The 14,733-nt window shown below is 43.5% G+C and overlaps 1 protein-coding gene and 1 long non-coding RNA gene across 2 annotated transcripts in view; both read right to left on the bottom strand.

Annotated features, from left to right (window-relative positions):
* Positions 1-14,733, bottom strand: part of LOC117524994 — a 32,212-nt gene that overhangs the window by 3,665 nt on the left and 13,814 nt on the right. The gene's annotated exons all lie outside the window — the stretch shown is intronic.
* Positions 2,006-14,620, bottom strand: LOC117524993 (GTPase IMAP family member 7-like). Its single transcript, XM_034186809.1, has 2 exons — positions 14,513-14,620; positions 2,006-3,736 (listed from the first exon to the last, which is right to left on the bottom strand). Exons 1-2 carry the CDS (start codon positions 14,604-14,606, stop codon positions 2,796-2,798), a joined length of 1,035 nt encoding a protein of 344 aa, XP_034042700.1. The 5' UTR covers positions 14,607-14,620; the 3' UTR covers positions 2,006-2,795.

Here is a 14,733-nt window from a genome sequence, read left to right as displayed (position 1 = left end):
TCCAGACTTAAGCTTTCTGTTCGTGATTTTGCCCTGGTTTTATTTTGTTGGTTTTCACTTTTTTTGTGTGTGTTCTTTTGCCAAACACATTTGTCATGTTGTTTGTTTGCTAAATTCTGGGATTGGTTACAGTGGGTTACTTGTTTTTTGTCTTTTTGCAGTTGGCAGTTTCTTTTTGCACTTAAGTTTTCATTCCACAGTTCTCACAGTCACTTTGTTAATTTTTCTTTGTTTGAAAGGTTCCAGAGTTTATTTTTGTGGATTTATCATGTTTTACAGTCTTCCTTCCTGCAACTTTATGCTTTATGTTGTTCCTTTTTTGTTCGACCAGCTCACGGTTCACTTAGCTTTGCATTGGGAAGTGTTTTTCTGCCATTTCTTCTATTACGCAATTTGGCCTTTTCCTCATGTTCGTTTTGCTTTCATGTTCCTTTTTTCCCCCCACATGTATTTTGTATGTTCTTTGGGTTTTTGTGGTTTAGCACTAAACAGTTGGTGCTTCTACTAACCTCCTGTGCTAGTTTTTTTTTTGTCCACAGCTCTTGCTGCATTGCTGGTTGTTGGCCTTCTCAGTTTTTGCATCCCATGAGAAGGTGGTTGGTTACCATCCTTCCAAGTATTGGAAGCATATTGCCAGGCTTATTTCTTACGTTTTTAGAAGTTTTTGAAGTTGTGTGGCTCTTGTGTTCAGGATTCCTTTGGGTCTTGTGTTCAAGGTCGTTAATTGGTTCTTTTTCCTTTTTGGTGGTTCATGGATTTATTTGTCTTTTGCCTTTGATGAATTGTTTGTTTTATTGGTTTCCCCATTTTTGGTGCTCGTGGAGGAAGCAGGTTCACCGTGCTCACAGCCCTGTTAGCTTTCCTCGCTCCACCAGCTTAGACCGCGTGAGGCCACTAGCCAATATATTTCTAACAGCTCTGCTTTGGCAATCGGTTCCTGGTTTTCCGGGCGTCCCTGTTTTGATTCTATGCTGTCCTCCTCGTAGGCCTCCTGGCTTCATGTTTGGTCATTTTTGCCCACATGGTCGCCCCCCGGACCCTGTCGGTGTTCACCTGCCTGATACCCTGGCTAACCGCTGCATGCTCCTCCGTTGCCCGTCTGTGAGTCCTTTTTTGTTACGCCAGCCACTTGTTTCCTCTCCTTTAGGCTGTGGGTGGGTTCTGTGGGTTCCTGCTAGGTCTCAGGGGTCTTATTTCCCTCCTCTGTCCCCCCTCCTTCCCACCCGTAGTCGTCTGTGGGCGGGGTTGTCCCTCTCCGGGTTTTGGGGTGGTGGTGTGGGCAGCCCCCGGTGTTGGCTGCCTTGGTGGGGGTTTCTATCATGCTTTGGACCGGCCCAGAACCTGCTTTTGTTCCCCAGTCTCCGTCCATTTCCCTGTCTTGGTTCTTCTGTTTAGCTCTTAGTGTTTATTTTCTGTTTCTTACACTTTATTCTTGGTTTTATGATTTGTTACACTTCACCCACGTTACGTTTGGTTCTGGTTCTAGTCTCTGTTTCTTATTTAGTCATTATGTGTTATCACATTAGGTTTTGAGGATTATCTGTTACACTTCAGCCACTTATTGAGTTCTGTTCTAGTTTAGTCTTCATCCTTTACTTTCTGGTTATTCAGTCACTCTGTATTGAGCACATTAGTCCTTCAGGTTTTTCTGTACACTCCTGCCACATGTTGAGTTCTCATCTAGTTTAGATCCAGCCTTTAATTTTCTGTTCTGTTTCTTCCTTTTCATTTGTTCATTCTGTTTCTCACATTTGGATTCTAGGTATCGTTATTTCCTAATTGTTTAACATTTGTTCTGTCACTGTCATGTTCCTCTTTTTGCTGCTTTTGTCTGACACGCCCACCTGTCACTCCACTCTTGTCTCACTCAGCCACGCCTTCTTTCCTGCACCTGCATCTCATCACACCCTGATTATCCTCTGCTTTTAAACCCCTTGTCTTCCACAGCTCACTGCTAGTTCGTTGTGCATTCAGCCTCATTCCAAGCCATCTGTATCCTGTCTTAGTCTGTGTTTTTTCCATTCTCGACTTCTGCTTGTCCTTGACTACGTTTTTGCCTGAGCCTGTTAACCTGCTTCTCCGTGTCTGAACCCAGCCTGTTTTTGACTCTGTTTTTTGCCACCTCTTATGTACCTGTTTGCCCGTGCTGGAACTCTGTTTGTTTACTGACCACGCCTCCGCCTGACGACCATCCGTACTGCCGCCTGTCTGATTGTCTTCCTGTGCACCGACCAAGCCTGTTTCTGATTAAACGTTTACTAATCATCCATCTGAGTAATGAGTCTACATTGGTGTCCACCTGCCTGCCGTGCCACTTCACCACAGACCCTGACAGACATAATGTGTTTGAATATGTTTTTGTTTGATTATATAAATACTCTGATTCTCTTCTGTGTTTTTTGTTTTGACAAATATTGTATGTACAAATGTGGGACTGAGTTTGAATAAATATAACAGCACAGTAATAGCACAGAAAATACAGATTTATGGTGACGTTCTCTTGAAAACATTGATTATGCCCATTGATTTCTATTTATGTCTGGTTGTTAGACGCTAATCAAGATGGCGGCGCTCTGGCAACAGCCAGCGAATGAGCGGCTCGCTGCGGTCCTCCATCTAGTGAGTAAATAGAAATCGATGGTGTAGATCCAGCAGCACATCTTCAGGACTGATGCTCTTTTTGTTGTGATAGTTGACTTTCACCATCATGTACTTTAACCCTGTAATTTATTACACGTTGTGTCTGTGCTGCATCCAATCATATGTCACCTCCCTCACCTGCACCACATCGAGTTCTACATCATTTTTCCAATAAACCACCCAACTACTGCTATCCCAACAACTGCTGGTCCTCCAAGGACTACTGCTGCTCCTGTAGCTAATGCAAATGCTGCTGCTCCTGTAACGAATGCAAATGCTGCTGCTCCTGTAACGAATGCCAGTACAACTATTGGCAAAGTGAAAAGAGCAACCATCAGTTCTCTTGTGGGAGTTGAAGCATAAACATTCATCAACGTATGAAGGGTTTGTTTTTTTGCTTGTTTTCTGATCTCTTCTGCCGTCAGGTTAGCTGATGACTTTCTGATGTGGTTTTCTTCTTCTGCTATTTGTTTCTCCACCTTTTGGAACATCTCATTGGTGAGGTAGGCTCCTTTGTTTTCTTCTATAGTCTTGTCAATTGTCTTGAACAGGTCAGCCACCTGGAACTTGTAGTCGTCCTGTGATTTCTTCCACTTTTCACTGTCGAAGACGTGACATCGGCCACCACATTTCTTCACCAGATCTCTCAGATCATATCTTTGATAAAGAAACTGTTCAATCTTCATTCCTTCAGGGAACCGATCACCACGAGTTAAGACAACTGTAGCATATTTGTAAGATTCTTCTGAGAAATATTTATCTATTTTTTTGATGACTGCCTTCTCCTCTTCTGTAAATTTATCTACTTGAAGCAGAATGAGAAAAGCGTGGGGCCCAGGAGAAGACTCGATCATACACAGCAAGATCTCTTCTTTCAGTTTCTTCTCGGGCAGTTTTGTGTCAAAGAAACCCGGAGCATCAATCACAGTGATTGATCTTTCAGTGACAGTTGTGGATTTTTTATTTTGGCATTTACATGTTCCTGAGTCTGCAGAATGGTTTACTTCATGCACGTTATCTTTAGTCAGGATCTCAGTGAGGCTGTTTTTCTCAGTTCCAGTTTGTCCCAGCAAGATGATCCTTTTATGAGCTGACACTAGAAGACAGTAAAGACCCTGTGTCAGTAATAATGGAAGTCACAATTATGTATGAACCTAGAGATGTCCTACTAATACTTACCACCAGAGGGCAGACTGCCATTAGGGCATATAGGAACCCTGAATGTAACCATAGCTACCAGTTAGGGCAATAAAGGAAGTGACTGAACCAGCAGGAAGTTGTCCTCTGTGCTCTGTGTGTCGAGTAATAATGTTTACTTAGTTATACTAGAAGGGAGCAACATAATATAAATTGGCGACGAGTCGTGTGTTTCGGAATACTTTTCATCGGCTGGCTGTGAAAGTTAGTCAGCTTGGTGCAAGTTTTGGACCGAAATGAACACCCGCGTTTTTGGATAGCTAATGTGCTAATCAACTATGAGCCAGCCGTCATCGGATGACCCGAGGACAGCTAGTGCTACGTCAACGGATTCAAGGGCATCAAGTGCTTCAAGTTTGTCTACAGTGCAAGTAATCCCAGGAACACATATGATGGCTGGAATATATGGACAGATGGACGTTTTCGATGAGTCTGGGGAGCAATGGGCAACATATATTGAACATTTTGAGCATTATGTGGTGGCTAATGACATTCATGAGGCTAAGAACGTTTCAGTACTGTTCAGTGTGATGGGACCTAAAACATATGGACTGCTTCGTAGCTTAGTAGCTCCTGTGGCATCTGGTACAAAGACTTACGAACAGGTAGTGACTGTGCTTAAAGATCACTTCACACCGAAACCGCTTGTTATAGCTGAAAGGTTCAGGTTCCACAAGTGAAATCAGGGGGAAGGAGAAACGGTAGCGCAGTATGTAGCAGTGCTCAAGAAGCTATCGGAACACTGCAAGTTCGGGGCTTACCTAGAGGACGCTCTGACAGACAGATCTGTATGCGGATTGAAATGCGAAGCTGTGCAGAAATGCCTTCTGACTGAGGAGAATCTCACGTTCAAGAAAGCAGTTGAACATGCAGTGTCAGCAGAGACAGCAGCATGCGATGTACAGCAGTTATGCAATTCCCTGAAAGTGAATGCAGTGTTTTCGCAAGCTGGAAAATGCCGTCGCTGTGGGAAAGCAAATCATAGTGATGATGACTGCTGGTACAAAGACCGCAAATGTCACCAGTGCGGGAGGAAAGGCCACATGAAACGAATGTGCAGGAGTAAATCAAAAAGCAGTCACGAAAGAGAGCATAAAAACAAAGAGGGAAAGCCGGAACAGAAAAGCCATGCACACAAACGCAGCATGAAAGATAGGAAGAAAAATCCGTTACGTTGAGGTGAATGAAAGTGAAAGTGAAGCGACAAAATCAGACAGTGACAATGATTTGGGACTGTATGCAGTGTCAGAGAAAGGGAAATATTCACACATATCAGTAATGCCAGAAGTCAATGGAAAGAAAATGGAGATGGAATTGGATAAAGGGGCGGCAGTGTCATTGATTCCTTGGGAACTGTACAAATGAAAGCTGCACAAATTCCCTCTGCAACCCACTGATATCATGCTCAAGACATACACAGGAGAGGCTTTGGCACCAGAAGGAGTCATTAAAGTGCAAGTGGAATTGAACAAGTAACGTGCTGTCTTGCCACTGTACGTGGTGAAGGTGGAGGCTCCGCCATTGTTTGGCAGGGAGTGGCTGAGAGCCATTAAACTGAATTGGAGAGACTTAAAGACTGTACATGCAATTGAGCACAGACAGACAGACAGCTTAGAGACCGTGTTAAAGAGACATTCTGCTGTTTTCTCCGATAAGTTAGGCACCATGAAGGGAGTGAAAGCCAGGCTCACTCTCAGACCAAACAGTGCCAAGTGGAGGCCGAGCTGAAACGCCTGACTGAGCTTGGCGTCATCTCACCTATGGTGCATAGTGACTGGGTTACGCCCGTGGTGCCCGTGAACAAAAAGAACGGCACCGTGAGACTCTGTGGGGATTTCAAAGTCACCCTCAAACCAGCTCTGTGCATCGACAAGTACCCAATCCCCGTAGTGAGGACTTGTTCGCTTCTCTCACTGGAGGTCAACGCTTCAGTAAGCTGGATCTGTCCAATGCGTATCTACAGATGGAAGTAGAAGAGAGCTCCAAGAAGCTGCTGACCATCTCAACACAGAAAGGACTTTTCTGCTTCAACCGCTTACCGTTTGGGGTAGCGTCATCGCCCGCCTTGTTCCAGAAGGCAATGGACCAGGTGCTCCTCAGTCTGCCACACACTCACTGCTACCTGGACGACATACTTGTCAGTGGTCCTGACGAGCAGACACACCTGAAAACCCTTTATGCAGTACTCAGCAGGCTAGAGGAATACAGCCTGCACCTCAAGCAAGAGAAATGTCTCTTCTTCCAGGAGTCCGTGGAATACCTGGGCCACATCATCGATGCTGCTGGGCTTCACAAGTCACTGGAGAAGGTACTCGCCATCATGGAAGCACCAGCACCAGGCGATGTAAGTCAACTTCGATCTTTCCTAGGAATGCTTAAATATTATGGACGCTTCATCCCTGACCTGGCCACTGTGCTAAAGCCGTTGAACGAACTGCTGAACAAAGAAAAGAAATGGCAGTGGATGTCAGCCTGTGCATCAGCGTTCCAGAAAGCTAAGACACTCCTGGTATCACAAGAGGTGCTCACACACTACAACCCTGAACTGCCTCTCTGCCTTGCTTGCGACGCTTCACCCTATGGGGTCGGAGCTGTCCTCTCTCATGTTATGCCGGATGGCGATGAAAAACCCATCGCCTATGCATCCAGAACTCTCAGCAAAGCAGAACAAAATTATGCTCAGATTGAGAGGGTGGCATTAGCGATAGTCTTTGGAGTACGCAAGTTCCACCAGTACCTGTATGGCAATACCTTCACTCTACTCACTGACCATCACCCGCTTACAACCATCCTCAGTCCAGTGAAAAGCACACCATCCATGGCTGCAGCTTGCATGCAACGCTGGGCGCTCCTGCTCTCCGCTCACAATTACACCATCGAGTACAGGAAAAGTGCCCTACATGCCAACGCTGATGGACTGTCGAGGTTACCGCATCCTCATGCCCCCAGTGAGAAACAAGTTGCAGTGGAGGTGTTCTACACGTCACAGTTGGACACATTGCCAGTCAGCAACGCCGAGATCAAGCGTCACACCATGTCTGACTCCACCCTGTCCCGTGTCATGGAAATGGTCACAACTGGCCGTTTTCCAGCTGCAAAGGATGCAGGTGATGAGCTGTCTCCCTGTCTCCAGCGCCGCTATGATCTCACTGTGCAGCACGGATGCCTCATGTGGGGTTTGAGAGTGATTGTGCCCCCCAAACTACACCCCCAGGTGCTGAAAGAGCTACACTCGGCACACCCAGGTGTCGTAAGGATGAAGAGCTTAGCTCGCAGCTACGTGTGGTGGCCAGACATTGACTCCCAGATCGAGCACCAAGCAAAGTCATGCCACTCATGTCAGCGTGTGCAGAAAGACCCTGGCCTAGCACCCTTACACCCGTGGATGTGGCCATCCAGTCGCTGGGAACGGATACATGTGGACTTTGCCGGTCCATTTGAAGGGCACATGTACCTGGTTGTGGTGGACGCACACTCCAAATGGCCCAAGGTACACATCATGGATAGCACCACATCGAGCAAGACCATCCAAGTGCTTAGAGGATTTTTTAGTTGCTATGGCATTCCACACAGTCTTGTGAGCGACAGTGGCCCTCAGTTCTGCTCTGAGGAATTCAGCACATTTCTGAAAGCCAATGGAGTCAAACACATTTGCTCAGCACCGTACCACCCTGCCTCCAATGGCTTGGCAGAGCGATTTGTGCAAACCTTCAAGCACGCTCCGAAATCTTCCAGAGGAACTACACCAGTGCAACAGCATCTGGATACGTTCCTCCTGACATACCGCAACACCCCTCATGCAACAACCAAGGAAAGCCCTGCAATGCTGTTCATCGGACCCAAGTTGCGTTCTCGATTGGATTTCTTGAAACCAAGTGTGGCTGGCTGGCTGCACCAGTCACAAGAGGCTCAACAGCAACGACGCCAGCTACACTCTAAACAGAGACAGTTTGAAGTTGGTGAGCCAGTGCTCATCCGCGATTATAGGAGGGGGGAGGATAAGTGGACGCAAGCTATGGTGATCGAGAAGACCGGACCAGTGTCCTACAAGGTAAATGTGGGAACACAAGGGGTCTGGAAGTGTCATGTGGACCAGATGCTGACTCGGCTCGAGTCAGACCCACCAGAGACTGCAGTGAGTCTTCCTGTGAGTTCTCCGTTGTCACTACCTCAGACAACCACACCTGGTACCACACTTGACCCAAATACACCTCAACAGAAGGAGGCTACTGATACAGTTCCACACACACCACATGCACCACTCAAAACACCCAAGACACCACACACACTACCCAAAGCACCCAAGACACCACAGTCCACAGAAATGGCACACACAGAATGTACAGAGACAACAGGGACTGTACGACGATATCCTGTGAGGATCACACGTCCGCCAGTCCATTTCAGGGATCAGTGAACGTGTAATAAAAAAAAAAGAAAGAAAAGAAATGAAAAGAAAAAAAGATGATGAATGTTGACATTCCAGGATGTGGTAAGAGTTGAAGAATGTTTAAGAATGTTTGCCTTTGCAGAATGTTGTTCAATGGTTGAGTTTTGAAACTTTGAAGTGATTATAAGCCATAACATAACTCTCCTATTTTCTGTTAATGTTATTGAGAAGTAAAGAAAGAAATAATCTCAGGTAGTTTAAATAGAGTTTATGTATTTTATATAGTCTCATGTAGTTTAAAGGGGATATAATGTCTGTAAAGTTGTTTCAGAAGAAATGTTTTTGTTATTGACAACAAATCTTAGTGGGGAGGAGATATGTTATGTATGAACCTAGAGATGTCCTACTAATACTTACCACCAGAGGGCAGACTGCCATTAGGGCATATAGGAACCATGAATGTAACCATAGCTACCAGTTAGGGCAATAAAGGAAGTGAATGAACCAGCAGGAAGTTGTCCTCCATGCTGTATGACGAGTAATAATGTTTACTTAGTTACACTAGAATGGAGCAACATAATAACAATATAAAAAAATACCATTAATACAGCCAGTAATAATGTTGTTCATTATATCAGGAAAAAAATTGTGTGATTTTTGTGTGTCCTTTTCAATAAGATGATGAAACACTGGTTTTGAGCACTCGAACCCTGTCAAAAAGGACATTCTTCAAAAAGTCCACCTTAAAATTGACATTTTTTCAAACGCTAAAGCCAAGTTATGTTTTAGTTTCATAAAAATGTCTTATAAACAAAATAATATAACAGCTCTATTGCTGATTTTTTTTATATATATTCAGCCTAGACTTTTCAACCTCAAGACTCAGCCCCCTTTAAAGCCAGCATATCTTCTAAGTTCAAAATTAAAATTTTCATTACATGAAATTTTTTGTACATTTCAATTAAAGCAAGTGCGTCTATCTTCTAAAGTAGTTAAACCAAGTCCGGCAACTCGATCCATTTAGGACCAAGGTTGGGTAGGATTACTTTGAAAGAATACATGTGGATTACATGCAGGACTTAATTTGAGGGGGAGCAAGCTGGAGCGCGCTCCGGAACCTCGGACGCGCGCTCCGGAAGCTCTGACATTGGCTCCACCAGCTATTTATCCCTTTATCTACGGCGATGGTGCCCATGCCATATTTTCCATATGCGTATTTTTTTTACCGTAACTCTGCCATAGTTTGTCCAATCCGAATGATTCAAAGGGCATTGTAAAGCTAACACCAAGGGCTTTCCAATGATATATGGTGTATTACGGTAAACAGCCTGTGATGTCATAACACAGAGGAAAAACACGGAAGTTTCACACTAGTGTGCCACTGATTCTCATTACCATAAGTTCTCATGTAAGCCCTCAATCTGAAAAGTTTCAATACTGACAGCAAGCCAAGAACCCGTGCTTTCCAACAGTATGCTATATGTTGCATATATTACAGTAAAGTGCGTTTGGTGACTTTTGAAACGAGGGAAAAGTATGAAAAAGAGCGCAAAAGTGGCAGAAAAGTACAGAGACAGAGCAAACATAAATGTAGTAATTTTTGAGGAAAAGGCAGGGTGTTAGTGTCATTTGTGAAGGTGTGTGTGCGTGTTTGTGTGGGTGTGCAGTTTATTTTAAGTGTGACGCACAGCATTGTTCGCAAGCCCCCCGCCCTTCTTTTTTTTTCCTGCACCGGAGCCACTCATCCTCTGCACTCCGGGACCTCCCACTTTACAAATTAAGCACTGATTACATGTATGTACATACATTTGGATTACTTGTAATCTGATTACTTTTGGATTACATGTCAAAGTAATCCTACCCAACCTTGTTTAGGACATATGTTGCAATTCAGGTAGCAACTTTGTGCAGGAAATCAGTGAAAAAGAAATGGTTTGATTTAAAATCTGACACCAAAAAACAACAACAACAACAACAAAAAAACATCTCAAAATTCCAACGAGAGAGGCAACAGATTAGAGGGGAACAACAGACACCCAAAAGTTGTTGAAGTCGGATAAGTGCATCGCGGTAATCACCGGGAAGACGGCACTCTCAGGTAAGCTATGGGAAAAATCTAAATCATTTTATATTTAATTTTCCCCAAACCTCCTTCTTAGGAGTACCATCGACGGAGTGTCTGGATACAGACCTGTGTCCCGAGGCAAAGCTTCCATCACCTCGCTGTGCGGCTGCTACTCCACTTGATTAATCTTATAGTGCTGGTACACTGTAAAAACTGAAGTTCACCAGCTGCCTTGAAAATGTGAGTTCATTCAACTGAATATCAGTTAACTCACCTTAAAGATAAGCTTCGGTTCAACTCACAATTAGTGAAGACAATGGATAGCTTTAAGTTCAGATTTTGAAGACATACGAGGTCTGTCAATAAAGTATCGTACCTTTTTATTTTTTTCAAAAACTATATGCATTTGATTCATATGTTTTTACGTCAGACATGCTTGAACCCTCGTGTGCATGCGTGAGTTTTTCCACGCCTGTTTGTGACGTCATTCGCCTGTGAGCACGCCTTGGGAAGGAGTGGTCCCGCCCCCTCGTAGGATTTTTATTTTCTGGAAATGGCGGAATGAAAAGGACTTTTTTTCCATCAGAACTTTTTCAGAAGCTGTTAGAGACTGGCACCTGGAAACCATTCGAAAAATTTATCTGGCTTTCGGTGAAAATTTTACGGACTTCACAGAGAATAAGGACTTTTACTACAACTGTTTGGACTGCTTTAAGGACGGTCGGTGCGCAGCGCTCCGAGCTGCGATGACACGGCACAAACCACTGGATCATTTCTAAACGGATGGCTCTGTGGATACGAGACCGTCGTGTGCTCTTTCTCTGGTTATCACAAGAGCTGGACATCAGCCATTTTCCGGCAGATTTCACTTTTAACAAGAGATTTTGTCATGAAAAGCCGCGCGGAGGCTTCGCGCGTCACGACCGATTCGCTGATGAAGCGAGACAAAGGAACACCTCCGTTTCGGAGTGTTAGAGTGAATGACGTCACCGACAGGCGTGGAAAAACTCACGCATGCGCATGAGGGTTCAAGCATGTCTGATGTAAAAACATATGAATGAAATCCATATAGTTTTTGAAAAAAATAAAAAGGTACGATACTTTATTGACAGACCTCGTATAAACTTGAGTCCAATATCCTAAACTTGCATTACAAGTGGAGTAAATGAGAAGACATAAGTTCACTTAACTTAATGGGGCTATCATTTTTTACAGTGTACATTAATTCATTTTAATATATACTTATATATATATTATATATATAAGTATTATATATATAAGTATATACTGTATAATATATTTATACAGTATATTATATATATACTGCCGATAGGCGGCAGTCAATATAAAAACGCTAGTGCGCTGCATGCAGGCCTCTCACTCGTGGCCAGCTCCAGATATTTTTGCAGAGAAGCTCCAGTATGCCTCCTAAAAGAAAATTGGCAGCGGCAAGGACTTACCAAGAGATCTGGTTCAGAAGCAGAGGGTAGCCCTGTGGTGGAGACGGAGCAACACGTTGAGGAGGGGAAAAAGGAAGGAGAAGAAAAGGCTGAGTATGATCTCCCTCCCCCTGCAGTGACAGAGGCTTCAGCCTATTATACTCTGGGGGCGGTGCCTATATGCAAAAGTTCCTGGAGTAATGCAGGATTTGCCTGGATAAATCCAGCGGTACACAGGGCATTATTGGCGGCAGCAGAACACCGCCGTTCTCACGCGCGTCTTAACCTGCGATTGTAAAGGATAGAATAATAACTGAATAGAATAAAAACTGGGTATTAACCCCCGTTGCCTGACGTGTGCCGGATGCTATGGCGTCAAAACGGCGCTTTATTCTGCGGATTTAGCTGCGTTTTATCCGCGTATTTGCGGCTAGTACAGCGGTCAAAATGCCAGCGAAATGCTCCGCCCCTTTCCACTGCGAAAACAGCCAGAACTACCGCGAACTTTGGTCTATGTACTACCCGCCGACAAAACCGTCTATGTGTAAGCCAAGCTTAAGAGTACTCCTGAGTGTTCGTAGGTGTTGTGTGGGCCGCTGAAGAGGAGGTACTGCTGGCCCACCACCACCAGAGGGCGCCCTGCCTGGAGTGCGGGCTCCAGGCACCAGAGGGCGCTGCCGCCTCACAGGAGCAGCCGGGGTGACAGCTGTCACTTATCACCTACGACAGCTGTCACCAATCATCTGATCAGCAGTGGTATATCAGCAAGACGACATCTCCACCTCTTTGCCGAGATATCGCTCTACGTAGGAGGTACAGTACTCAGCCGACTGTGTTGTCTTTTTGACATTAACACTTTGTTACTTTTGTGCGTTGAATAGCAGACATTTCTTCCGACGAGAGGTGGAGGTGGTTTTCCCGCCATACGTGTTGCTGGGTGCAAACGCACCCACATTTAACTGTTTTTGTTCCTCGCCAGCAGTACCAGATCCGACACGCGGAGGCAGTGGCCACCTGGGAGTTCGGGACTTGGCGGCTCCAGTATTCCCGGGGTTCGGTGGCGGAGGAAATCGTGTGGTTCCGGTTCTGCTTTGGACAGACGTCTCTTATCTTCGAGCCTGCCCACGTGACACATTTTGTGAATTGACTTCTTTGTCTATTATTGTAATCTGTTGTGTTTGTTGTGCTTATTCACAACAGTAAAGTGTTGTTATTTGACTTCCTCCATTGTCCGTTCATTTGCGCCCCCTGTTGTGGGTCCGTGTTCCTACACTTTCACAACAGTAGGATTTGTTCTCACCTAAGAACAAATCCGGAATAGGAAAACATTCATGAATGCCACAATCTTTGTAAAAACTTGGTAAGTAGGACTTAGGAGCAAATTTGTTCTTAACAAAGGTTCATGAATGAGGCCCATTGTTCTTGGTGTTAAAAGTTTGTTTTTGGTTTGTAGTTTGGATCAGGAAAAGAGAACAAATCTTTTAAATGTATTGTCCAGTGTTAAAGTGCACAGCCACTCTGCTCTGTGAGTCTGATCCAGTCAGATCTCAGAAGCTCAGCAGTGTGGAGTCTGGAAGTCAGGAAGGGTATCCGGTGTAAAACTTGTGCTAAATTCTAATGCAGCTCTGGCTGTATTCGCTGTGGCGACCCTACACATACAGGAGCAACTGAAAAGACAACATCCTGTGAAATTGCATTTTTTTTCATGGCTGACTGACTTGTACATATGCAATATATAATATTGTGGCACCTGGAGTTAAGGTGAGATGTTGGTAACGTATGTTATTACCAAAGAAAAAAAAGCTGTGACCATAGAAATAACTAAAATGTTATCTAACTACATTTGAAATTAAATTTACTTTACTATTATGGTATACTACACAAAGTATTAAGGACAGTAAAAGTGGGACAGTTTTACACAAATAAAGTGATTTATCTGATTTGACATATTCCAGGTTTATGTAACCCACATCTTCTAAACATACAAATACCTCAATTTTAATTTTAATTATTACAGATGAACACACAGATACTCTACTTCTGTTAAATTATTGTCGCCTTGATTCCATTTCTGCCATCTAATCTGGTGAAGTCAGTAACCATTGGAATACAACAAATCTTTGGAGTTCATATGCAGTATATTTGCTAACTTTTGAACCCACATTGCTAATCTTTGTTTTGTATTTCCACAATGATCAATCAGTGATGAAAATGCAAAAAGACAAAATTAACATCAGACATTAGAATACGAATGTCAAATATTTGGGGAAAAAAGTATATATATATATATATATATATATATATATATATATATATATATATATATATATATATATATATATAATTTTTTCCCCAGATATTTCACACACATATATGTCTGTGTGTGTGTGTGTGTGTGTGTGTGTGTGTGTGTGTGTGTGTGTGTGTGTGTGTGTGTGCGTGTGTGTGTGGATATGTATTTATGAAATTGTGTTGATGGTTGCTTGTGTGTATAAATGTGTGTATATTTCTTATTTTTGGTATAAGGGGTGAACATTTATAAGCTTTGCTTTGCCCTCACCCTTTCGGCCACACAGGATCACTGTAAAGTTGTTTTGTTCTGAGTTTCTTTGTTACTGTTGAATTGTGTACAAATAAATTCATTCTTTTATATATATATATATATATATATATATATATATATATATATATATATATATATATATATACATATATAAATGATTTTGAAGTTGAGTCCAACACAGATGCATGGAATAAATCTGGTGAATCATCTTAACTTACCTGGCATGATGACAGGAACAAATGAAGTTGACTTGGCTCTTGAGTTTAGTTCGATGTTGATCTTTGTTCTCTGTCTGCTTCTGCATTTGTTCATTCAGCCTGTTGCTGTTATATTCATGAAATGGGCAGAAAATATTTCCAGCTCCACCCAGGACATTGTATCTGTCATGTGACTGCCGAAAGGAGTGGTAAAAACGTCCACACCCTTTGCCAAGTTACAC

Source organism: Thalassophryne amazonica, chromosome 14 (assembly GCF_902500255.1).
Source record: "Thalassophryne amazonica chromosome 14, fThaAma1.1, whole genome shotgun sequence".
Classification (NCBI taxonomy): domain Eukaryota; kingdom Metazoa; phylum Chordata; class Actinopteri; order Batrachoidiformes; family Batrachoididae; genus Thalassophryne; species Thalassophryne amazonica.
The sequence above is the reverse complement of the archived record's forward strand: the minus strand, read 5'-3'. Positions and strand labels throughout refer to the sequence as shown.